At 38.6% G+C, this 27934-nt stretch overlaps 1 protein-coding gene and 1 long non-coding RNA gene across 3 annotated transcripts; both read left to right on the plus strand.

Moving 5' to 3' along the window:
• The first annotated feature begins 620 nt into the window (after positions 1-620).
• LOC143179249 (uncharacterized) lies at positions 621-3089 on the plus strand. Of its 2 annotated transcripts, none has more exons than XR_013001925.1 (2): positions 621-1522; positions 1656-3089. It is a non-coding gene; the product is annotated as an uncharacterized LOC143179249 (long non-coding RNA). The 2 variants fall into 2 exon arrangements; XR_013001926.1 differs by having other exon boundaries at positions 1913-3089.
• Positions 3090-3473: 384 nt separating this feature from the next.
• Positions 3474-27509, plus strand: Cah1 (carbonic anhydrase 1). Its single transcript, XM_076379496.1, has 7 exons — positions 3474-3657; positions 14568-14768; positions 18097-18218; positions 20811-20906; positions 23747-23861; positions 24700-24878; positions 26474-27509. Exons 1-7 carry the CDS (start codon positions 3621-3623, stop codon positions 26540-26542), a joined length of 819 nt encoding a protein of 272 aa, XP_076235611.1. The 5' UTR covers positions 3474-3620; the 3' UTR covers positions 26543-27509.
• Positions 27510-27934: the final 425 nt, after the last annotated feature.

Below are 27934 nucleotides of genomic sequence, written 5' to 3' on the forward strand. Positions count from 1 at the left end.
GCAAACTAATATATCGTTTTTGTATCTGCATCGAAAAAAGGTGCACGCGCGCGTTTCGTGACCAAAAGTTAGCATCTGCTATTGCATTCGAGCACTCGTTTACGTAAACAATTGACAATGACTTAACGAGGATTAATTAGATGAGACCTGACAAAGAGTTCTTGCGATAGATTCCCCACTGACCTTGCTTTTGACATTGGCGCCAAACATTCATGTATTTTTGCAAAGAATTACTCTATTTTTTTTACGAATAATGTCTTCAGAAACAAATATTTCTGACGTCTTTTATATTCTGACAGTAATAGACTGTCTAAAGGTAATAAGAAGAAAACAATAACAAAATATTGCGAAAGATGAAGAAGAGAAATAATTGCAAAAAGAATTATGGATAAACATCAAAGTTCCATTTGCAAATGAAAGAAGCAAATCTCCTGTATAATAAACGTGCTACAAAAATAAACGAAGTTGGATACAGTCCAAAGAACGAAGTTGCGCATCTTATTAGCATTTTTAACACACTCGTTGTTAGTCTAATGTTCGTAACGACCGCTTTTTAAAAGATTATTCGATGAATCTGTGAACGAGAATTATTATTACCGTAAACTATTTGGTTGTCACTCTCGAGAAGATTCAAATTTGTTACAATGACACAAATTTTTGGAAAAGTACATAGTAAATTTTCAACGATCCAGGGAATACTTAACATAGAACAGTAACTGTCGTGAAGGACGAGTAAAATCAGGATTGCGCAACAATTGTAGAAGAATTCGAACAGAATATCGTTTCTCGTTCGTTGCGCGCCAACAATTGAAATTAAAATGCAAAGTGGTTCGCGCTGCTGGCGTGTCCCTCAACGAATGAATAATCGCGCTCGCCTTATCGGAAGTCAAAATTCTTATTAGAACATCGATGTCGTAATTTTTGCAAAGATACCTGAGATCGTCTAAAGGGAATTCAGAGGTTCAGAACTAATCGTAATTAAAATAAAAAATGGATTCAATCTACGCTTCGTTACGTCACGACTGCATCTTTCTCACAATCAGTTCGTCGACCGAGAAATCTTGCAGCGCACCAAAGTCGATTGCACCAGTCATTGTTAAGCAATCGTTACGTACGACCCAATTATTAAAAAAAGGTATTAATATCTGCGCACGTAATTTGTCTGTGTCTTTTGTGCAACAATTTTTCGTGGTAATAAGCCACAGGTGGTCAAGAGGAAAATTTTATAAAAGGAAACCACAAAAGTGACTAGAATATGTGGCTCTCGGTGCTTAGATGTGAACACGCGAAAGGATAAATGTTCATTGACGTTTTACGATGGAATTTGCCAGAAATTCATCGGTTTTTATTGGGAGCATCGTTGCACGAGCGATTCGTTTATTGGTATAATGAAGACGAAACGACGTCGGGCACGTTCCATGACATAACACTGACGTGACAATGTTATCCAAGCTTGATGAAGTTAAAGTGGCACGAGCATCTCGAACTTGTCGCTTGATGACTCCTCGTTTGTACACAAGAGGTATGTGAACGCTGCCTTTTCCTTGTCTTTCCATTTTCTCTGGTTTTCTTTCCATTCTCCAATTTTGAAACATTTATTTCAGAGGAAGAGCTCGTGACAAGAACGACCCTTGTCAATTTCTGTTTTTTTCCAGGAGATCAAAGAATGTACCAAGGGTTCCATTATATCATGAATCTCAGCTCTAACTAGAACACATTCTTTCTAAAAAAAAAATTGTAAAATTTAACAAGGACTGTTTTTGCTACAAGCTCCTCAATTTCCGGGTTCCAGTACTCGAAACAGAATTAGCTACATCCTTTAGATTAATACTTGACTCATAGTACTCGAAACTTTTCTTCTCCAAAGAGTTACGAAACATAACTGGACAAGTTGTGCTTGATCCAAATTTAGGCCAGGGGAGAAACCTGTTTCTTGAGCATATCTCTTAAAAGACCAAAATGATGAGCTCACATTGGGGAATATCCCGAGTCTCGACCACAAAAGGATACTGATTCTTGCCTTGACGAATAACTCAGTTATCAGATTATAAAACCGACGGCGGGTGTAATAAACGTGATATTGTCATCTGGCATCGAAGTATGCGTGTCAGTACATCATGACTGATAATAATAACAGGCTCGTTTGTGTGCCAGGGTCCGCAAGGGATAAAGAGGATTAAATAAAAAATTGATGTTGATAAGAAACACAAAGGAGTAAAATATATCAAAATGAAGCGCAGATTTAATTAGTGATATGTTCGACAGTGGCTCGAAAATGAAATAAAATCAGGGATCGAATTTAATTAATCTAATCTCTCATTTCATCGGTCATAAATCATTCGTTCATGATTATGTCGTCAAAGGTCGAAAAAACCAAGAAGGAAGTCAATTTACAATTGCATTGAACTTTAAACTCGTCAGCAAGAAAAGTGTTTAGAACATACGTTTTGACGATCAAAACTGCTTAGCAACGCTTCAACAAACTATCCAGTTTCTATGTATCAACGATGATTAACCCCTTGTCGCATGATATTATCGCTTCAGCACCAAACAAACTAAGAGGCAAGAGTATTTAATATCATTCGATAATAGTGACTCCAATTTCTACTGGCTCTCTCAAACTGCAAAGCACTAACGAACACCCAAACGATCGCTCGTATTTATTAGAAATAAAAACAAGATTCCTATATCATTAACATATAGGATTTCAACGAAGGAAATTGTAGAAGTATAATTGCAAGCAATTATGCGTAACAAGCCTCCATAAGATTGACATCTTTTCATCCACCGCTAGTTTATTTAAGAGGAGACTATTCAAACTGCGTCCATGATTCTCTTTTTTTCTCTTTTCTTTATAATAAATGAGTAAATAAATAAATAAATAAATAAGATCACATGCAAAGCTCACAGGAATGTAAATACGACTATCTTTCAAACAGTTTAGTAAATGAAATTGAAATTCTGCCAGTAACTTTGTTATAAAATACGAATGATCTTTATTTCTTGAACATCCTTCAATTTTTCATACCGATTTCTAAGATCGAATTTGCAATGGCTGAAAGGGAAGCTTCCAAAATTATCAGCGTCGATCATAGCCGAGCACGTGCTAAGGAGCACGTGGTGGGGATGAGACTCGTAGTGCACGTGTAAACAATTGACCGCGCATGCGCGATAGCTCGCGTCCCCGTAGAAGGGTCACGTGACCACCGTGTGTATAAAATCCTGCGATCGGCCGGCCGGCGTCGCATTCGTGGAAGATCCGTGTGGGTTAAGTGACATTTCCTTTCGTTTTCCATTTAGAAAACAAACATTTCAATCCCTGGTAAAGAACACTTGCAATATATCTATGTAAAATTGACCGTCGATGCGGTTGAGTACTTTGTGTAACCTGTACACGTGTTTGAACAGAAAAGAAGAGAAACCTCGGCGTCGATCTGTCAAGCGTCTCGACTTCGAATCGATCGAGTGGTGCGTTCGATCAAGAAACTCGCGTTAACTGTTCCTCGTAAGATCCTCGTGCTCTGTTTGACGGAGGATAGGAAAAGAAGACTGTGGATACTTTTCTTGGATCCATTTTCCCTGGACCTCAGCTTGCCATTGCACGATCGTCGGTTCTCGGGATGGACATGAACGAGTGGGACTATTCCATCCAAAATGGTGAGTTTTCACCTTCTGTACAGTTATCCTTGTGGATGTTTGACGATACATTACTATTTCAATTTATATTGGTTCATTCATATATAATATAATGCGTATCGATCGGTGAGGCAATCAGATTTTTGTGTTCTGGCCTGGTGTCAAAATAATCGAAGTGTGGGTTACATTGACAGAGTTATGCCACTTCGAAGTGGCTATTTTAAAAATTAAGTTCGAGGATGAGTCGTGTTTTTTTATTTCGTGTGTCCTTTCGGTTAATGTTACTTTAACGAATAATTACTGTAATGTTTTTTTCTGTCTTCTGGAGAGTGAGGCTTTTGTGACATCTGTTGACCGTGTCGTAAATTTAGTAATAAAAATTGCTACAGGATGCTATGTCTGTCGTGAGTGCTCGTTAAATTTTGACGCGTAACTATCAGATTACCATTATTTGCACCAGAAAATATGGCATTTTATGGCACCGCGTGACGGATATCGAGATTTATTTACGGCGAACAGCATTATTACGTTTCATTAGAAATTAATCATTTATACAGAATGCAATCGGTACTTGCTGTCTATTATTCATACAGAGTGTCAGCGAACTGTGGGCTACCACTAAGAAAGGAATAATTCTACGTTAGGATAAGTCGAAAATGGAAAGCAATTTTCTGGTATAAGATTTCATCGTCAAAAATAATGCAACACTTTTCGAGTCCAACGAACAGTCCCCCTGCACTCTGTTCAAATACGATAAAGTCACGGTTCGTAATTTTTGCTGATTTTATGACGTTACATATCTGACGTCGTGTACCAGCCTTGCATTCCCCTCGAAAAAAGAACTCGCAACGTAATATCTCGTTTCTTTAACTATCGAAGAAATATGTCTTTGTAGAAATAGCTCCATTAAGTGTAGGAGATAAAACTCGGCTATTGATATCGAGAAAAAAAGCAAGAAATGTTCACGCTTTGCCGTCAGTTTGTTTCTTCTCTAATCATCTTTTTTAAAATCGTAAAAAGATAATACTATTAAACAATACCCAAGGAAATCGATCTCGACAAAAAATATTCTCTTCTTTTTTGCTTTGATATAAAAAACAGAAAGCTAGTGCGTCAAAGCTGCAACTGTTGCGCAAGTAAAAACGCTTGAAAATACAAAACAGATATCCTAAAAAATTCTGTATAGTTCTAATACATAGACGAAGATCAGACGCGATAGTGCCAATGTCAGTGTTAATGTTTCAATGTCTCCTAGAAAAAAAATGTACTAAGCTACTGCGTAATATGTCACGCGCGCAAATTAGTTTCGTAATTGGCGGTGGGAGTAGAGCTCAAAGATATCTTCCATCTTCAATTTCAATTTCGCCACTCGGGGTGCATCGGTATTATCGACCAATCATTGCTCGCGGTATTACCGAGAGACAGTTTGCCACGAGATGTCAGAATGCGCGGGAATAGGGGGAAAGTTAGTAGCACTGGGTTATTTTCAATATTATTTTAATTTAAATCGCTTGAAATTTACTTTAGAATACTTGAAAAATAACGTAGTACAAGTTGCAGGCACCGTGCAAATTTTTTTAGCTATTTTTCTTCTTTTTATTGCACAATTAATACTTGAAATGATTGAAAAATAGGCTGAAAGAGATTTTATTACATCTGGCGCGCAGTTTAAGTCTCACTTCCCCAGATTTCTTTCTATTTGACCTGCTGGAGGAGTCATTAAGTGGTGTCTAGTATCTAGGTTCACTGTAGCGAAGAAATGAAAACAAATGCGCAGAACTGCATCAGCCGACACAGTAAACATAATTCTTTGCTACTGGCATAGAAAGGCTGCTAGAACAAAAGGGAAAGTGCATTATTATAGTAGAGAATTATATTGAAAAATAAATAAATTAAAAGATTGATTTGATAAAGCATGAACGACTCTCATATTATCTGAAAAGTAACTAGCTATTGTACTACTAGCATCGAAACTAAACAGCAACTCAACTAATCAGAATCTGATTAACCGAGGTTCCACTCTATTTGATCTGTCAGAAAATCAGTCGTTAAATCAGTATAAAGGGGGTCCCTTTTACTTTCCGTGAGGAAGGCGAATCGATCGAAGATCACCGAAACCGAAGCCACCGATTCGCTATCTCCTCGAAAGGAGAAAAACGGGGCGCTATTCGGCCCCAGTGATAAGGGTTTCGTGCCTCGGCGTGTTCGATTTCCACGGTGTCACGATGGCACCGAGCACACTGACCTAAGGCCATTGTCTTCGAATGCAGGGCGTCCCAGTCGTGCCAAGGGACGGCGTTGCATTCGCCATGCTAGCACGGGACACTCCGTTGGTAAACGAAAATCAATAATTTTCCTCGTTTGTGCTCTCTAGGCCGATGCACCTGCCTCTCTCGCCGCCGTCCCTGTGCACCGACCTTAAGGCCCCGATACGTACAGGTTCTCGTGGAAAGTCGCGTACATAGATACGCGAGCGGGGTAGCACCGAACGTGGTATAGATCCACGTGGAAACCTCGTACATTGTACTGACCGTAGACACGTAAATATAATACGGAGAGCACGTTGTACTCTCTTAACGAGCCAGGAACACGCGACCCTTGTACACAGATTCTCGCTCAGAGGCACACGTTTCTGGGGGAGTCGCTCATATTCGAGGGGGCCGACGAAATCTGGAGGGAAAATATGGTCTCGAGAAACGGGGAAAATGTTTCACTGGATTCGTGTGTGGGGAGTCGAATTTAGATTAAGGCTCGTTCAGATTGGACTACTTCAGCGCAAGTCATTTCAGGCGACTTGACCAATGTGAATTTGACATCCATTTGATTTTCGTCTTTAGAGATCTTGGCATTTAGAGGTTCCAGTATTTGGAGATTGTCGTATTTGAATATTTAAATGTTAAAATATTTGAATATTTGAATATTTGAATATTTGAATATTTGAATATTTGAATATTTGAATATTTGAATATTTGAATATTTGAATATTCGAGTGCTTGAATATTCGAATGCTTGAATGCTTGAATGCTTGAATGCTTCAGTACTTGAATACTTAAATTTTGAATATTTTCACTCTACCACAATCAGATTCAAGTAATCTGACTAATCTAAACCCAGTCTCCAGAGCCTTTTCTTCCAAAATTCCTTCAAAAAAGGTGCAGTGTATTCTTGAAACTTTGTGACCTATCGTGCAGCAAGTTGCTAGATATTTTTCAATTAAAATACACACTTGCCACTCTATTGAATTACTAGACACACATCCTTGCTGTGATTAGCAGGTGTAACCCGACGCAAGTGAATCAATTGCGCTCTAGGTGCAAGTGCAACACGATACGGTCAAATGTTTTAAATTCGTTTAACGAGGATCTCAAAATAGACTGCATGAGGAACGATACCTATCAATTTATTGGCACTGTTACGTATTTACTACGAAAGAATTTCATCACGCGTAGCGCCCAGAACACGTCCCAGATGATTTTAAAAGCTCCCTAACAAAACCTATAAATTATGATAGTTATCTAAGTTAAAAATCTACAAAAATTGAATTTTGTCATGAACTTTTCTATATTTCTTCCTTAAACCACAACTACCGTCACATTTATAATCGTCACGGTTCACGTGTTAGGTGCCCTCCAATGTCAGCACCACAAAGAAACTTCTACCAAGGAGAACTTTGCTTTGCTTTCCCCAGTTCCAAGAAAACCAGACACTTCCGGATAAACAAGTCCATTCGGAACTTCGCGGTTACCTTTGCAACCAAACGAAAATAAACCTTCATTTATTGCACACGTTTAATCCAGTCTGCAGGATAGCTTTGTGGCGACGAATTCCAATCGCAAATCATAGAAAAGCCTAGGGCTCTTTTTCAACGTCGAGTGGGCCTTCAGACCCTTAGCAGGTCAGACAAACTTTACCTGCGTTTTCTCCGCCATGCATCACCTCTCCGCCAAAGAATGGGGAGTTTCGTGTTATATCCTTAAAATGGTTCGTTGTCGAAAGGACAGAAAGCAACGAGCGTTCTCGACGAGCGAACGATTTCTGATTAGAGAGTGGAATGCAAGCGGGTGTACGCGTATTCATCGATAAATCTGATATCGGTACCTGAAGAATTCCAACATTATTTTCCTTGTGTATATCACCTCAGCCTCGTATACGCGGGTGTCAGTAGTACAATGTACATAACACAGTAAAGCTGATGCGTGTGTTGGGGTTCGAAGACCCAGTTTCGTTTAGCCTTACCCGGTTAACCGTGCATGCCTCTCCGAAATGCCCTTAATCTGGGGCCAATTTGTCAGCGTTATCTTTGAACCGGCGCGAGTGCTGTTGCAAAGTCTGGCGGATACCGTGATTTGCATAAATTCCTTGGCTGGTGTGCAGATGGGCGATTAAGTCGTTTGCTTCTCGACCGTGTGTGTAGCCAGAGAATTCGACCGAGAAATGGCGATCGGTCGAATTTGCCTCCATCGCGAAAGGGCTCGATGCCCTGGAAGTGCATCGTTACTGGTGCATGTTTAAGGTAGAGGTGACAGCTCTGTTTCAGCTGGGTTGTTGCTTCTTAACTCCTTTGTGCATCGATTTTTTTCATTAATGGGTAAAAAATGTACTAGTTGCACTGCAGATGCATGGGAGATGAGCTGCACTTAAGATGCACTGCAGATGCACTGCAGATGCACTGAGGATGCAATTTTTAAATATTTTAGGTGTTTATGATAAGGAGAGTAAACTAACTTTTCTGAATCGATTGAAGTTGGTGCAGTTTGTAATAATTATTCTTTAACTTGTTTAATATCTAAGTTCGCTATTAGGAGCACTCGAGCCTCGATCCAAAAAGTGCATCGTGAATGCGAAAAGTTTCCTATCTCGCGCCTTAATGGCGGACACGTGTTGCGTTGGGTGCCAGGCAAGAAAGAAGTGCCCGATAAAATCATTTTTAACCGCTCGTGACGCCCTGAAGGCCCCGCTGAAATCTACACGGAGACTTTTTCTTTTTTTCTCTTTCTATTTGTCGCGTAGAATGTAAGATTCGGGTCAAACAGGAATCTCGTTCACCATGAATAGATCGAGGTTAACGTCCCGTTCGATGATGCAACCGCCTACTCCTTTATTTACGTGTTACCGCTGAACTCCAGTCAGTCGATCAGGTTTTCGTTAAGTAGGTATAGTGCCTCCTAGAAATGTAGTGACGAGGCCTGGTCAAGTGGCGTGCTATGGGCGTCAGTCTTATTAACGATGCCCTTAGGGGTACAAGCTGCTAAGTGTGCTCTCTGCTACTGGGTTCAGAACTATTTTATTTGACCACATTTAATAGTGGTACCTTGAAAATTGTTGGGGATTTTACTTTTATTGAATATTGACCTTCAGTTCTGAATCCCGACCAGTTCTTGGACCTGATTTCGTGGAATGAGTACAGCTTTAGGTATCTGTAATATGCAAATCAGTATGTCCAAGGACCATTACCTCACAGTCAGAGATGTTTATTTCAACGAACTATTATGAGACTTCTATGCCATATAAGGTACATAGGTATTTGTACCTCAGTTGTGCTCAGTGGAGAAAAGACGTACTGAGAGTTTCTTAGGACCTAGAGGATGTACCACCCTTTCAAATTGGTCAGATATGGTCTCGAATCTTGCTCACTTTCCAAAGCAGTACTATACATATTTTATTAGCTGCCACAGGCTCTCAGGGTTCCCTAGCCCTCGGTTAAACAACGCTGCTCTAGGCTAAAGTCGTAAAAATTAGTATCGTTCCTAAGCCATTCCTGGGCTCTTGACCTACCACGTGACCTATCACGTGGCGTGAAAAATTTGAACCGCTACTGTTTTGTGAAGTCACTAATTTCAGGGAAGCAGTATAAATATCCCAATACCTGTACATTTAAAACGTCAAATATCCCATTTACTGGATAATCTAAAAATGTATATCCCGACACTTGGATTGCGATCTCAGTAGCTGAAAATATTATTTTATGACACAATTTTTGTTGTTTTTATTAAGTATCCAGTGTCTGGAAATTTCCATATTTAAACGTTTAAACGTTCGAAGATTAGATTTGAAAATTTGGATATTTGAATTTTTAAATATTCGAAAATTTGAATATTTGAATATTCGAAAATTTGAAAATTTGAATATTTGAATATTTGAATATTTGAAAATTTGAAAATTTGAATATTCAAATATTTAAATTTTTATTAGATATACTAGAATTTCAGCTTAAAATTAAATAAAATTATCATTAAGGTTCAGGTATTTGGACATTTACCTTAGCTGAACAATGGAAATCCGCGTCAAAATCGCGAAAGACCAGCTTGACGCAATTTAGCATGAACTATTCGTAATTTCTTGACGCTCCAAACCGGTCACCGCGGAAAAATACGTGGACAATAAAGCCGTTGATTGACGCGAATTTCGTGCGAGGCGGAACAAGTAATTTGTTAGGAATCTCACCGAGGATGGAAGTTTCTCTAACTGTACGGTCTCCCGCTGGCAACACCTGTAACCTCCTCAGGCTTATAGACTGCAACCTCTTTAGTTGCCTTCAGGCTGAATAGAAACGAGACGTTAAAAGATTAATGGCCACTATTGACAGAGGAAGGTCCACGCGTTGTGAACGTTCCCTATCGATTTAAACGATTGCTATACCCTGTATTAGCTCAAATACACATCGTCAATTCCTAACCCGTTCTGAAAGAAACTTTCATCGAATTTAATCATAGAACAACGTAGAATCGTTGCTAGTTCCAAGCTCAATAAAAACGAAACATTAAGTTGAGGTCAATCGTCAAAAATTAAAACTTTCAGAATCCAAACTGATTAATACTTTTTGTCAAATTGTTATCTCTAGTGTCTAAGCACATAATAAGTGGTACTTTTCTCGAAAATCGAAAAAATGATTGGTGTCCTTATTTTTTAGCGATTTCTTGAGCAAGCTCACCTCTAAAATACATTACCTATCGTCTCGTCAAGTTTCATGATTTTTTTTGTTTCATGGAGCTGATCAGTTTGACATCCAAGTGGCTCAATTAAAGCCGCCTGACATTGAAATTCACATTAAGTTCGATACTTTAATTAAAGCGAGACTCTGTTGAATAAAAAATCGTCTGGTTGTCAATTATGGCAGACAATCAGAGGAACAGGAAACCGGTACGTTCTTCATCCGGCTTCCCCTAGAAGGTATGACGTTTGCTGTTCGGTCGACGCGCTGTGGTTCACTTTTACGATCGTATTCAGAATATCAGCGAGGCAACGTGACGCGCGAATCCAATCAGATCCAAATGCGATTAACCATTCCGCTGGTTTTACACGCTTCGAGGAAACTGACAATGAGCGTTATTTTCACAAAGCAAGTAGACACTTGCGTTGTTCTTTCGCGGTGATTAACGACCGTGCTTTAGGTGATACTAATCATAGTGTCAACTCGTGAGAGGATCTTGGGCAGATTATAACTGGATGTGTCTTCAGCTTTATTTATCCGAAGCTTGTTTTTCAGAATGTGAGGTTTCTTCATTGGAATTATTTTGTGTGCTTCTTGCATTCTTTTCAAGTGAGGGAGCCACAGAAAAAAGAGAATATTAAAGAAAACTATTTTTTAAACTTGACATTTCCTTTTTCCTCGTGGACCCTTCAGAAATATGTTAAATCTAGCCATCTATCACGTTTTAATGCTCCGTAATTATTGAATAGACTCCGATACGAAACTATTTTTCTTTATATTCAGTATATTTTTGTTTCGACTGCATTGGTCAAAGAGTTATTCGCAGATTTAGATAAAGTTTCATGAAAAGCAATCACTAGGCATTTGCTCGTGGCTCGTTGAGCAAGGTTGAACGAACCTTCAAACAGATCTCGACGACCTCGAGACGGTATTTTTCTCCGTAGAGCGCGGCGAGCTCTGTGATCGCGGTCAATAGGAATATCTGTAGCCAACCTGGGGTTGTTTCGCCGCAGCTATGTGCACAGTAGGCAGTCCCTAGTGGTAGCCTATAAAAAGAGCTTTCATCGACGAGATTTTGGTTCGCGTCAAGTTATATAAACACTGTTGAGGAATTACGATGTCGATGCAGAGGTTCAATAAAGTCAGAGGGGTCCAGAGCTGATGGTTAGGCTTCCACTAACATGTGGAGAACATTAACTCTTGAGTAACAAATGTTCCGGCGGAGCTCTTAGCAGCTGATGTTTCGGCGCCTGAATTTCAACTTGTTTTTCTGATGTTAACTTTGCTCGTAACATCGAACATGTTTATCGTCTACTCTGGAAGCTAAATCGCCTCTTTTATTAGGTTTTCTCAGAATATACTGCCTCCTGTTTTACATTTTAAGTGAAAAAATTAGGAATCCTTCGAAGGAGAACGTAAAAAATAATCTGATAGGTAGGAAGTGGAGGTAGAGCGTAATATTCGACAGAGTTGTGATTAAAAATAACAGTGTGTGTTAATTTCCTGACGAATAAAATAAGTTTCAGAAGCATTATTTATGGGATGACCTAATACTCTCTTCCTAGTTGCACCGTTCATAGGAACTTTGATTATTGTAGTAACATGTACATGAAGCTTCCACGAAAGTCCTTCGACTCTGCTTTTAGACATGCATCTTCCATGTTCTTAGTCTTCTCTCTTGTCATCTGCATATTAATTATAGTCCTCTATTTTGCAAGCACACCTACCCACGACGAATATAATTTTCTCCTTTCGGTGTGTCTTAGAAGAATAATTTTTTATTCTCATTTAATTGGAATTATTTTCCTGTGTAGTAATTCAGAATATGTATTAGGATCCTCTTTCAGAGGAAATCGAAGGGAAATACGACTCTGCTAAAATGTGCGCCACGGTCGATCAAGCTGACTCGCAAGAAACACTTTGCGAATTAATGACACTTGAAGATCGCGAGTCGCGCACATAATCACCAGTTGTATCCCACGCATTATGTCATTATCACGTGCCAGCTCACAGCTGTGCCCCATACGGGAAACAGATGTGTTTTTTTCTAGCATATATAGATAGCAAGATAGCTTTGTTTCCTTTCTCGTTGTCAGTTTACTTTTAGATCGCGTGTCAAATTTTCGTATGACGATGATAAGGGGCTCAGTTGTTAAACTTGTTTGCTTTAGGGTTAGAGGAAGCAAGGGGTTTACTTCATTGGAGCTTTGATACTTATTGCTCGTTATAAATTACAATTTTATACTAAGGTACTTGTGCCTATTTCTGTGCCTTTGAGTGAGAATTTATAAAAACAGAAATGTAATATCTTCTTTTTTTATATTAAAAAAATTGTTTCTCAGTTTATGCATAAAAGTTCCTTTTTTAAAAGTTCCCTTTTGAAGCCAAAAGCATAGAAATAGGAACAAGTACTTTACTGTATATTCTTCTAAGGCTCACGTAGCGCAGTAGTACTCAGAATATTGAAACTTATGTGCAGAGATAAATTTATTTTACACAGGGAGAGACACAGTCTGCTCCATTGCAGCCCTAAAAATAAGTAGATGCAATCTGGATTGTTTGAAATACATCTTTATCGCGAGCAATATCAAAATCGCGTGTCACGATGAAGAAAGGTTTATGCAGCCGCACGTGACGCAGTGATAACAAGTTCCTTAATTGAAGTGTAATATATCCTGATTATCGAAACCACCACACGGCAATATTGACACAACATCTGTTACATAATCGATATGTACACTTAGCTATTACTCAAACGCTAATCAGTTTAAACACCTAATAGACTAATAGAGTAATCAAAATTGCTATTAGAAAAACTTCAATTACTAAACAATGTCTCATTTCAAAGATTCAATTTCAACTAGTACCTTTACTATTTAACATTTTTGCTGTTTTTGCTTAAAAAATGATGTCAATATTCCACATCAGTGGTCCGTTTCATCAAATCGATCGATATCTGGCATAAATCATTAGTAAAACAAAAATTGTGGGATTACTTGCTTAACGTTCTGATCGTTATCTCTCGGTGAATTGCAAAACAGTGTGCCCGCGGATGCGATTAAACATTTATTATCGATGGTACTATCTTTAGTAGATCGACACGTGATGATTCAGATCGATACAATTATTTTAAGCAAAAAGTATCAATTTCCATTTAACGTAATTGATACGATTTCTATGGAATCGTTCAATTTCCAGTAATATCGTTGTCCTCTTCTCACGTTAATTGGCGTTCTGGGAAATCGAGAAATAGAAATTGTGATTGCGGGTGGATACAGATAATGAGCATTGCGTACAGAAATACCTGATATCGTGCGTTGCTTCCACTCTTAATAATAGTCAATAATTATTAACCAGCAGTATCTACTATTAGATCCATAGAAAATATTTATAGGTTGGTTACAGCAATATCATATTTTGTTGCACACAAAGTCATTTTAATATCCCAGAAGCCGAGCTGATTACGATGCAAATTGTTGCTCGAGTATTTATAACATTAAAACATGCCATCGTTTATACAAAAATACCTAGAGGAAAAAAGTAGACTAGGGAAAAAACTAGAATGATGGAACAATACAGGTTCTTTCTATATTTCTTGAACTTTGATCTTTCCTATTGCTAGGGGGTTATTAACCCCAACCCTGTGTCTTCGCCCCAGTGTTTACTCTAAACCCTTGTAAATTCATACATCGGTATAGACTCACACAGACTCATAGCGACTCAAAATAGAGTACTGACTCAGGTGTGACCCTGGTTTTACTCGACGCTGACTTGGGCCCAACCCTGTAATGATCTAAGCATGATGCACTCAGCCTCAAGTCATCTTCTATTTATTTATGCTTTGACTTCCTGAACTTTAATCTGACGCATTTTTTACTTACTTTTTACTTACTTTAGACTTATTTTAGACCCCTTTTTACGTATCTTTGGCTAATTTTTAACCCATTTTTAATCCCTTTTTTCTTACCTATTTCTGACCTGCTCTTGTTTCTAATTTCAGGTCCCAGCACATGGATAACGAAGTTTCCAATGGCCGCAGGATCGAGACAGAGCCCAGTGAATATCGAAACCGATCGAGTAGAATCCGACCACGCGGCTCTAAGTAACAAACCCCTGCGATGGAAGTATCCGGCGACTGCTTCCCGGAAGCTCGTTAATCCAGGTTATTGCTGGCGCGTGGACGTCGATGGCGAGGGCACATGTAAGTGTCTGCACTCATTTTTCGCGGTCGTTTTAATTTTCCAGTCGAAGGAACATTAATTGCCACTAGCTTTTTTCATTTAAACGAACTGAACCTCAACCCTGTATAGGGAGATCATAACTCCAGATCTCACCCTCAGCTCAGGTCCCACGGTGTTTCATACACCGAAACAAATTTCTGCAAATACTTAAGAAAAAAATTACTTTCGGTTTACTAAGATTTTTCTTCAAAAAAAGTCACAGTTAATTAAAAAAATCTTCTTGCAAAATTCAATTCACTTTGAATCAACAATTGAGAACAGTTATTCTTTATAAAACTCTCTCAAAAAATAGGGAAGCTCTTTTCATATCAAGAGTAATTTCGAGATCTCTACATAACTATATAAATTCTTCTCAAATTCTCCATCTAGATAAAATAAAATAGATAAAACGTTGATTATCATGGGATGCCAATAATTAAAGCTTAAACCTCCTGAATTTTCGGTCAACATCCACATAAAATAAGTGCATCGTTGAATTACGAAATGTTCCTTGCACAAATGAAAAATTGCGTGACTGTCACGATAAGCGTTTACCATTCCTGAAAGACTCGAACTTATCATATCACGATTGCAAGAAAACAAAGACCGATCGAATATTACTTAACACCACGTCGGTTGGAAGGGAGGTTTCGGGGTTAAGAAACGCGGCGTGTCGTGTGCTGGTTCCGTGCATTTAAATGCGAAACTAAAAAGTCGTTCGTTACCTGAAAGTCTGACGCGCATACCAGGGAGGAACGATTGCGATCGGCGGCATTGGAATTGCAGATCGGCCACAAATGCAAATATGTCCCCGGTTGAATTGGCTACTCTCTCGATCGAGATTTCGTGGGAAGCGAACCCTTCCGATAGGGAATCGCTGCGCTGTTCTAGATCATCGATCCCCTCTTCCAGATTGAATCACAGAGACACGTTATCGCTTCGACGAAGACGAAGTGTTATTGCACCTTAGAGATGAATATTAAAAAAAGACAAGTGAAATAAAAATAGTCAGATTTATAGGTATAAGGAGAATTTTATTTTCGATAGACCTTTACCTCTAAATTTAGCTATGAAATGATTGAACCATATAGCATTCTATGATGGAACTGAAAATAGTCCAAGAAATAATCCACAGAAGTTGAAGAGCTTATAACGAAAACAGTCCTTGTCAGATTTGACGATTTTTTGAATAAAAACACAATCTGCTGGCCAGAAAGGAAAATCATCACTCATCAAAATAAGAAAAAATATGAGAAAGAATAGTAATCAATTGAAGAAGAATAAAAAATACTACAGTATTTTTTTCTGTTCTAAAACGAGACAGAAATTGACAAGGGTGGTTTTTGCTATGAGCTCTTCAATTGATAAATTGGAGTATTGTACACTCTCTGATCTTTCTGTGCCCACAGACCAGGTGAAATATTTCCCAAAGGTATTGTCCCCTTAGAATCAGTGAAATTAGTTATCGATTAAGGGGCGTGTAATGTTTCGTCGTGTCGTGGCCCAAATATGTGCTCGTGAAAAACGACGGACTTAATCTGAACCGGTTCAAAGTGGATTTTAGTATTAACCGCGAGCTGAAGCTAATTGGTTGCCTAAGCTGAGCACGAAAGAGCCTGGGCTCTAATCGTCCATTTCCGACGCTGTAATAGACGGTTCAGTTTAACAGAAACTCCCTGAGAAAAGCTTGACTTTGTGTTATGCTGGTAGAAACGCGAACTTCGTGGCTGTAAAACTTCATCCTCCCCTTGGCGACTATTAACGCTGTCCAGAAAATTAAAAGATCGACAAGCCAGACGAACAAAATTAAGAGACAACAGTAATTTCCTTAGGGAAACAATTGTTCATCAAATTATCTCGAAATTACATCAATTTCCTGGATTATCGTCGTCTGAGAGAGTCATAAATGCTCAGCTTTTTTAATTTCAAAGTGACCATTAAGTCTGACCTTATCAAAGGAACAGAGATAGTACCACTAACAAGGGAAAATGTACATTTTATTTATACCTACATTATGTTGACTTGCAAACTCACATGTCGTTATCTTATCACTGAATTCTCTGTTGCTAGGAATGCTATCGCTATGACAATAAGATTATGGTGAAAATGATGTAAGAGCTGATTAGGAAAAGGATGTAAATCCGGAAGGAATCATAAGTGTTCAAGAATTATTCTCCGTTTTCTTTTTTCAACTTTATCCAATTTTTTCCGTAAGACGAGAAGCAAAACGAGCAAAGAATGACCATGACACCTGTAATCATCTTAATCAGGGAGCTGAAAAGCAAATCGGGAGGCGCGTTTTTCCTCGAACACTTCGACAGCGGTTTCGTGCCGCATAAAAGGAGGCTTTTACCTTCGCGAAGTGCTCTCGAAACGGGGACGACCGTGCCGTGACGCATTATGCGTGCTCATATGTGGCAGGAACGAAACGTTTACATGACAGAAATAGAGCAGAATTTCAGGGAATCGATGGAACGATAAAGCGGCGCGATACCACCACTGTTGGCCCATTTTTGTTAACGATGATAAATGGTACAAGTTGACAGACAAACGCTCCTACAACTCGTAGAAAGTTCTTTACCAAAGGTAAACACTGTTTGGCTGGTCAATGACAGTGTAGTACCTCTTGCCATGAATAAAGGTTGAGGATCATTGTATAATACTATGATCTTCAATTTAGGTGACTCTTGAAGTCTCATTGAAAAGGGGAAACTTCTCTTAATTTTTGGTATAATTCACCTCGAGAGAAGAAGCGATTCCAGTAGGCGATCCTCCAACTATCTTGACCGCTATGTTTGTTGATTAAAATGTTCATTGACTCCGACCCCTCCTAAGTAAATCTTCTCTCATTCATTTCTTTCTTCGCGCTGGTATTCGGAGTGAACGAGCCTCTGCCTGGTCCACGATCTCGTCACGACCCTACTATCATTCGCGCAATTCGGCTAATCAAGCGTATCCTGTAATTTGACACGTCCAAACGATCTGCGTTGTCGCTGCGTAGCTCTCTGGTATAACATAATAGTGTGTTTAGATAATACCCCTTTATCATTTGGATAAATTTGAAGACCTTAATCCTCGAGAGCTGTGACGTCAACCGTAGCAACCAGAAATGGATAATTCTTATAGCAAATAAGGGTGAACTGTACTAAAAAGATAGGATCGTTATCGCAAAGAGTTTCGGGACAACTCTGTTCCTGAATTTTAGATATATGATATTTGGGACATTCAACAGAAATTTGGAAGGATCTTTTTTAAGGCTTGAGTAGCAGCCACTATATTGATTAGAAACGTTACTATTTTTGCTTCCAGTTTTGAGCGGTGGTCCCTTGGTAGACGACGTCTACAAGTTAGAGCAGTACCACTGTCATTGGGGATGCAGCGATTCCAGAGGCTCCGAGCATACAGTGGATGGTCAAGCATTCGCAGGGGAAGTGAGTACAGCTGACTAAAAATTAGACTAGGCTTTCTCAACAGGAGCGATATGATAGACGGGGATAAGAAAACGAAATAGAAATAGAGAAAAAAGAAAGCCAGAGTACAGTACCTAAGATAGGTAGGGTATCTTTAGATGAAAGTATCTTCAAATCTGAATCTCCTAACACGAGGAATACCAGGGCAAGTTGATAGACTTCTCAGTTCCTAATTTTTGCAACTTTTCTTTGAGTTAAGTCTTTCATAAAACATATGTAGCAACGAGTTAAACAATAAGCTTTAGGCATTCATGTCTCCATAAGCGAGTTACATGCACACAGTGTCGAAATCATTTTACTGTATAAACATGTCCCTGTATCAACTTACCTCGGTCCCTCGTACTATCTAGCTGTCTTGCAAAACAGTTTCTTCTCACAAGAAACCCGATAGTCAGCAGAAGAGAATATCATGAAGGTTTTCATAGAAGAATCGCGTGGAGATCTGTGAATGTCATTACAACACGAACAGCGTGCTCTTAAACGACTTTAAAAGGACACACGTGGGATAAGCGATCAACTAGGGGTTCTCCGACATTCGTAGTCAGCGTCGAGTCCGGAGTGAATCGTTAATAATTCACTCTCGCGGAGCATGATTCGCGTCACGATCTATCCGTACGAACTTACGACTGGATCGACCTTGTTCGAACGTGCGCACTTCGATGTCCATGACTTGGAGAGTGACCAAAGCGATGGAAGATGAATGGTTTCCTACCGAGCCTCGAGAAAACGTGATGATTTTTCTTTAGAGTCGATCAAAAATTTTATGATACAAATTGTGTGGTTTATATGGTAGGGTTTTGGTTTGGATCAACGTTGATATTAATTTCATTTAGGTGTTTGAGAATCGTTGGACATGTTTATGACTCACAGATTCGTCTCTTGCAATTTGCAAAGCAAATGAGAGGGAAAACGATTACTATAATTGCCGTTCCCATTTGGGCAGACACTCGTATGGAAATCGTAATTGAATTACGTAAGTTTACAGCTTCCATCGTCATTGGTTTAGAATAGCTCTGGAAAGTATCTTCAAACTTTGTAAGAACATGGTCCGTCCAAACTGCCTCGCTTTGTAAACTCTTTAGAGTCTACTCTAGACTCTACTCTAGACTCTACTCTAGACTCTACTCTAGACTTTACTCTAGACTCTGTTTTAGGTTCTACTCTAGATTCTACACTAGACTCTGCTCTGAACTCTACTCTAGATTCTACTCTAGACTCGCTAGAGTCTACACTAGACTCTGCTCTAGACTTTATACTAAACTCTACACTAGACTGTACACTAAATTCTCCTCTAAACTCTACTCTAATTTCTACTCTAACTCTACTCTAACTCTGTAGATTCTCTTTCTCTAGATAGCTCTAGAGTTTAAAGAAAAGATACATTCACCACAAGCAGTTGCATTCGAATGCACCTAGGACTCCTAGGAGCCGCTCGAAGCTTACATTCCATTTCAATGCACGTCTTTGGATGCACCTAGAATGCGTATGCAAACACCGCAAGGAATGTCCTTCCACGTTTTACAAAAAATATCGAATAGTGTTTTTGTCGCGTGTGATCAATCTGATGCGTCACTTGCTGCATAAATTTCTCACCTAATATAGCAACATCGCTTCAACAAATTGATTGTCATGCCACTCATAAAGAGACGACTACTTTACATCGTTGTGAGTAACATTAACATACACAATTCCGACTGGTATTAACAAAAAATTATAGGAACAACTAACTGGAAGAAAGAAAACACTGTAGAGTAAATAATGAATTGATGAATAAAAAAATGAATTAAGAATAATTTTATTTTTCAAGTTGGGCACATTGTCAGACTGGTAGAATTTTGAATAAATTTAATGTGGCAGTCAACGCGTTAACCTATGTCAATTTTTCTTCGTTAACATTGAACAACTAACGAGATGACTCTTCCTCAGAGTCTCGTGCGATCACATGCTCTCCTTGCACAAATATTTTGCGTCACATTATCACGAGATGCACCAGTTTGAACGTAAAGGATTATCTGTTAATTAGCTGTTCGTCGTATCTGTGACGCCGATGAAGCGTGTACTTAAACTAGTCAAAATCATTCGCGAAACTTATCTCGTTACTGTTTGAGTAACTTGTTAGTACAACCAGCGAAGCTGGTTTACTTTCCACCTATGTTTGAGAGCTGCTCCGATAATTACACGCCAGGGCAATTTAATGATTCACGGAACATGGACAATGAGCTTTCTTCTCGATCGCATGACTCGTTTCACGATCCGATCGCTGTCTGTAGTTTCCCCATCATTAACGTTCATTAAGTCCATTGCCGACAGCATTTCTTCGAGCAAGCGCCGCGAGGAAACATTTTCAGATTCGTGGCGTTTCTTTTGTTAATGACATTTTGGAGGATTGAGTCATCAGGAAATCTTTTCCTGCTCAGGATTCATCAGATTTTGCAATTTCTTAGAAAAATTATGAAATATTCTGAGATCCTATATTTTCAGATTTTTCTTGCTAGATTTAGGACATTGTCACAGCTACGCATATTAAATAACTCTTTTGGTATTGTGTTACAGCTGCATCTGGTGCACTGGAACACCAGCAAGTACGACACCTTTGCAGAAGCCGCGAAAGCGTCCGATGGCCTCGCTGTGCTCGGGGTCTTTCTGAAGGTCAGTAATCATTTATCCACTGCATCGTTTCCTCGAACCTGGCTTTTTCTTCCTGATTTATCCACTTTGCTCCCAGCTATACGTCTAATTTCGTTCATTGTCAGTGTAGAAAGGGAAGTGAAGGAACTGACTCTGTTCGTACAAAGATAATTATAAAATTACGTGAATTATCTTATGAATTTCATGGTGAATATCTGATAGTCCTAGAAAGTAGAATGTTTTCAATTTTTTTAAACAAGTAATATCTGTTTTTTCAGTTCTGTGAGAAATAATCGCATTTACTAGACTATTTTCCTCATAGCTAATAATAGACTGAATTTCTACGCATTTATGGAAATTTTAAATGTGTACAAAATTACTAAATGTATATAAAATAGAGAAATATAAAAATCAAAGTGCAAATTATAGTACTTGGAAGATAAAGCAATTTTTTATATAAATCCCATTTCTTTAACCGTGTCTCTGGTAGCAGGAAATTGCATAAAAATCTGCAGTCTTCTAAGATTTAAAAAACATTAATTAAATTTCCAAGTTTACATGCTGTTTATGTCTTTTCTACGGGTGCATCATACCAAGATTCGCATACTTACAGCAGCTTAAACTTTTACATAAGCTAGTAAGCTCCGCAAGCAGAATCCATAACAGTGACGCTGTTCGTTCCATCATCAGTTGATGGCGTTGTTACATAAGCGTCGAGCGTGCATCATTATCCAGGCGATTCGAAGGCGAAGTGAAATTCTCTTTTGATACCGCGAGGACGAGGACGCGCAGAGATCGTGCACGCGAGATTGAATCGTCTACTTCCGATCGCGATCATTTATCTTTGCTCGACTCTGACGTTCCTTCTCACGACTTTTCAAAATCTTCATCCATATAATAGCTAGAGGCGAGTAGAATCGTAATAAAATGCATACAAAAATCGAGAACTCTGAGTTCTAACTAATTGCTAATTCTGAGTTTCTATCAAACTGTTTTCAAATTTATATTCAACGAGCTGCAGAATAGTTGCTGGGACTCTTATGAGCTCATTATAGTCGTTTGAACGCATTGAGCATACACGAGATGAGGGTAAATGCATGCAGCGCATTAAAACACCCGCTGAATCGGTATAATGCGATGCACTTCGGAAACTGCTGTTACATAATTGAATCAGTAGCTCAAAGAAGGAAATAAAGACCAACAATTGGAAATTGGAATAAAATAGTAAAGGCTTGTCCTGTTTATCAGTGGTAAGAAAAAATTAGAAAAGAGACATATGTAAATCTTGCTGTAAAATGTCCATCAGTTTAAAAAAAAAAAAGAAACAAATTGAGTAATTATTTCGTTTGCAGACTGCTATCGTATTTCTGAACTTTACCATTCCCTTTTTAAGACTACTTATTCAATTATTTCTCTGGAAGGATTTTCATCGAGCTACCGCCAATTGTATCGAATCCCGTATCTAAGGTGCAAGTATCGCGCGTTATACAGCAGTGCATTATTATGCATTTCTGGTGCATTATCGACAAGCGTCAAGGTATTACTTGGAACTGAGGAAAATTGATGTGTCGTTATGGAAACTTTTTTCCTTGTACGAAGACACAAAAAAACACCTGTTTGATACATTTCGTTATGGCTCTTACATCGCATGGTAACATGCTATAGTAAAAACAATAAGTGACGCAGAAATATGGCCTGCAATGTCAAGGATCATGTATTACCACACACTAGCTATGTGCTATTTTTTTATCTACAGCTAGCTATGCACTATTTTCTCTTGTCTAAAGCTAGATACGTACTATTTCTTTATCTAAAGCTAGCTATGCACTATTTTTTCATCTAAAGCTAGCTATATACTTTTTTTGATCTAAAGCCAGCTTCGTCCTATCGTACTCTGTATCTCCTTCAATCGTCTGATGCCACGATCAGAAATTACCACCTACTGTGAAGAGCATAGACAAGGCATCACAAGTAGCACCTGTAGTTAACACGTTAACAGTCTTCTCGAATTATAATTTCATAATGATTTGCGCTGAATGATCGAGCGATCGTTAGATAACGCCAACGATCATTAGTACCAGTCGCGTGGAACATTCAACCGACCGCAATTCCACGGATTCCCTTGCACGCTCCTCGCTATGCAAACTGTTTTCCCTCGCCTGCTTGCGACACGATCAAAACAACATCTTCCCGCCGTTTAAGAGCCTCTTCATTGCGACAGGAGATCCGACGCGCTGCCCAGACTCTCGATAAGCTGACTTGAAGCAGCAACTGAATCGATAGTTTTCGTCGTCCAAAAGCACGATGGTTAATTAGTTGTGGATAATTCGAGCAATTTTCGATCTCTAGTCTCTTTTATACCCCCTTCTGCAAACTATCGATTCGATTGAAGGGCTTACGACGAAAATGGCCCTTGTCAATTTCTGCGTCTTTTAGAAGACTAAGAAAATACTGTGGCGTCTTTAATTCTTATTTAGGTAGTTGATTCATATTCTTTCTAACAAAATATTCAACATAGCTTGAAAACATTCAAGACAGGTTCCATTGCGCTGTGAATCTCTTTTTTGCCCACCAGAATGTACTTTTAATTAAAAAATTATAAAATTTGACAAGGGCTGTTTTTCTTGTGAACTCTTCAATTACTTTACGAGCACGTAATGCTCAGCTTTTCCTCCTGTCACGCGATCATGAGTGTTCGCTCTTGTGCATTCAGCCTTTCCATTCATTTACCGTTTCTAGGAATGCGGCTGTGGGCCTTGATCGAATGTCAACCGCGAGTGTTTACAATACAAGAATCCAGAAGAGTTTCATACTAATTAAAAGCCTCCTTTTAAGAGTTTTCTTTCTAATTTTGCTTTCAGGTGGGCAAGCCCCATGCAGAAATGGACAAGATCGCTCGGTTGCTGCCCTACGTGTCCCATAAGGACGAAGTCGTAGAAATTACCGAGCCTATCGATCCTGGCAAGCTCCTCCCTGGTGATTATCTCCAAAACACGCTGTTTACAGCATTCAATTATTCGCTGGCATAAAGTATTCTGTGTGCGATGAGCTCACCTTTGAACTCCAACTAATTATGCATGGATATCATCGGAGAACTTGTTTTCACCGTTCTAGTTTCTACGATCGATCTGTAATTTATCGGAAAACACTGTGAAATTTTTATCGACTTGTTCGAAGAGATCTTACAAAAACAGTATCGTTTATGCCACGCGATCGTTGCTTCAAAGGAATAAAAAATTACGAAGCGAAGAACGTCTAAGAAACATTGCACGATGTTTATTCTGCGTCCTTTGACTTGGTTTCGCGAAATGAAGCAGGAAAAGAGGTTCTATAAAAGCTTTAATACCTTAATGTTGTTTTTCAGTCAAGTTGGAAATCCCAGCATGTTCCAGGTTCGAGTCGTTTCTAAATGAATAAAGTATAGTTTTCGATTGTAAAGGTCGCAAAAGGCAAACGACTAGTGACGCGTTCCATTTAAATATGAAATTTCTCACGTTAGCATTACGCTGATGGAGTTATATAATTATCTTTCATCGTGTTAATAAAGTATCAGTCGGTGAAGACATCAGTGACGAACACAGTACTCTATTACGTGATTACTAGACTGTAGATTTTTATGCATTTGTGAGGAATTTCAATATGCAAAAAAGTACAACATCCATATAATACGAAAAAATATAAAAATTATTAAAAGATAAATACACTTTATGATATTTGAACGCTGAAACAAGTATTTAATTACTCTCCATAATGTATTTTTTGAAATGTTTTCTTCTGTAACTTAATGTAAGTTTCAATTTCTTATGTCTATCAGATGATAATGGTTACTGGACGTACTTGGGTTCCCTGACCACCCCACCTTGCAACGAAAGCGTCACTTGGATCCTCTTCAAAAATTATATTGAGGTGTCCCACCATCAGCTCAACATCTTTCGTAATTTGCGGAAGTTCCCGCGTGGAGAAGAGTGTCCTTGCCACGAGAATCATGGAGCTGTAAGTGGACTCAGAGTCAAATGGAAGAAAAAGGCGATTTGGCTTGTGAGAAAATCTCAAAACGTTACAAACCACCTCAAAACCACCTTTCGTCTGAGAAGATTATAGGATTTTCCTTCATCTCAATATAAGAGGAAAGAGAATATAGTAGAACCTCGATCAGCTAAAGTACCAAGAGATTCAGATTTAAAGTATCCTTTTGATAGCTAAATAGCTTGTTTGGAGATCTTAGGAGAATTTTCAGGGAGAACCACTACCTTCACTTTTACGCCTCGCAACTAAGTATAAAAGCGTTTTCGAGAAAATTCGATCTAAGGATAAGAAAGTAGAAGCATTGCCCTTTAAAATGAGACCAGGCTCATTTCTGTACGACTCTTTTTCAGAGAGTTACAACAGCTCAAAAATTAACAAATTTTTCGACTCTTGGATCATTACGCTATTCTAATCCTAGAGTGACACTTTTCATTCAAATTGTGATAACTCGGCCAAAAAAAATCTTACTTTAATTTTTAAGGTCTCGTTCGAAAGAGGAGGTTTCAGACTTGATATGTACTGTAAAGTTAATCCCGAAAAAAATTTATCAAGCCCCTGAGAGTCGTCCGAAGTTGGTCAAGATTCAAGGAAAAATCACCCTCTCCTTTTCAACGTGTCGTGGAGACAAGAATTTTTTTCGTATAAGTTCAACTCAGAGGTGTAGAAGTCGAGGCTTTGCCCTTTAAAATAAGACCTGGCTCACTGTCATACGAATTTTTTTCGCAAAATTACAGTAGCTCAAAGATTGACAAATTTTTTCGATCCCTGGATGATTACACTGTTCTGATCCCAGAGTCACACTTTTCATTCAAACTGCGATAACTCAGCGAAAAAAAATCGTACGTCAATTTTTAAGGTCTCTTTGAAAAGAGGAGACTTCAGACTTGAAATCTACTGTAGAACTACTTCCAAAAAAAATTTATCAAGTTCCTGAGAATCGTCTAAAGCGGGAAAAGATTCAGAGAAAAACCACCCTCTCTCTCTCGACGTGTTGTGGACTCAAGAATTTTTTTCGGACAAATTCAACTCAATAGTGTAAAAGTAGAGGCTTTGCCCTTTAATATGAGACCAGACTCACTTTCATACGATTTTTTTTTGCAAAGTTACAGTAGCTCAAAAATTGTCAATTTTTTAGATATCTGGATCATTACGTTATTCTGGTGCCAAAGTCACACTTTTCATTCAAAGTGCGATAACTCGGCGAAAAAAAATCGTACGTCAATTTTTAAAGTCCTATTGGAAAGGAGAAACTTTCGCCTCAAAATTTACTGCAAAACAAGTCGCGAAAAAAATTGATTAAGCTCCGTATATTTGAAGTTCTGTTAATCGAGGTTCCACTGTAATCAGGACATCGATTAATCTCCAAGCAGGTCGCAAGACAAGTTGCATAGAAGGAAATTCTTCTGACACATTTTCTTTCCTCTCCTATTCTCGCCTCCCACTTCCCTACTTCTCTCTCTCTCCTTTTTTTCCATACTTTTAGCCATCGTCGAATAAATTTCAGTGATCGGCGGAATCACGGCCCCGTTTCCTAATTCCGCTCGTCTCTATTCTGCTTCCAGGTAATCAACAACTTCCGTCCGCCGTTGCCGCTGGGGAATCGCGTGCTGCGCGAATGTGGTAGCTACTGAGACTATTTCGTTCCGATACACGCGCTGGAACCAGTCGATGTGGCACGAAAAAAGACAGGAAGAAACCGGCCCTCGAGCCGATCCTTGCTTACGACTGGCCAAACGAGAGCTACGACTATTCCTTGCAGCCTCTTGTCAGTAGAGCCTGTCGATGTCCAGTCCTCGTTTGTATTCTGAAGCTTTGCAGTTGACGACAAACTAAGTGCCTTCTCGAGATACGTTTCCCTCTGGTCAGATGAGCTGTAAACAAGCTCCTGAGAGAGGAAGATGGACGCTTCGAGCGTGAATATTCCATGCGTCTCAAAGACTTGTTTGGTCGATGCAATTTCTTCAAATTTGAAAAGCTCCTTTTCTCTGGTGGCTAGGAATGACTTGAACGTATGGAATAGAAATGTAGATGAATGGAAGCAGCTTTCAGGTGATACTAAAATGCCTTTACAAATTGTGTTCCCAGAATGGGCGTATCTTGTAATGATTGAAGAAAAGAGAGATTAAGTTTAATCGTGAGAAGAGTTGCCTAACTTCTCAAACTAGTTTTAGAACGTTTCGTTAAATCTTCTATTTCAGATCAAAATACAGAAAATAGAATAAACTAGAAACTTTAGAGGAAGAATTGTAATACAGGGCGTTTGACAAGCATAGTTCTGCAGTGTTCTTAAAAGTTGTTGAATCCTATGATACAATAGATATTATTACTCAAGTGCAATTGAACAGAAGCGAAAATATTTCGTGTAGCCATATGAATAAGGGATGATAGATTAGTTTAAAAAGTTTTATGACTGCTTGTTAATGGATAAAAAACGAGAACGTGCCTATACATATACAATATAAATATACACGGATACGAGATGTATATACCTGAAGAATATAATTAAATTTCATACAGTGGAACATTACAACAGGAAGCATTGACTTGAAAGTAAAGGGAAGGAACAGTTTGTTAAATAAAGCCTTCACAAACGAGAAAGGTTTGTTTTATACTAACGGATCCGTCCATTGTTGACAGACCCTTAAAGGATCTAACACGCCTTTCGACAAGAAACAAACATCATTGTTTATAAAACATTGTATAATAACTTGCCTCATATATGAATGTTATAGATTATATACGTATCAATGTAAATTGTTTATAAAACTGCTAGGCTGTCGGATAACAAAAATTAATTCCAAAATAAGTAAGGAAGTTAAACGAGTTAACTTTTTAAAAAAGTATTTCACTTCGTTTTTAAATCAAAAAACTCCACAGTTTTAACTTTTTCAAATATCGTTCAGTTATTTGTGACTAAAATCATCGAATATATCGTCAAGAAGATTTTAGACGCAAATAAAAATTACAATTTCCTTTTAACAACTTTTTAATTCTTGTTCATTTAATCAGAATCGGGTTGTAGA

This window comes from Calliopsis andreniformis, chromosome 5 (assembly GCF_051401765.1).
Source record: "Calliopsis andreniformis isolate RMS-2024a chromosome 5, iyCalAndr_principal, whole genome shotgun sequence".
Lineage (NCBI taxonomy): Eukaryota > Metazoa > Arthropoda > Insecta > Hymenoptera > Andrenidae > Calliopsis > Calliopsis andreniformis.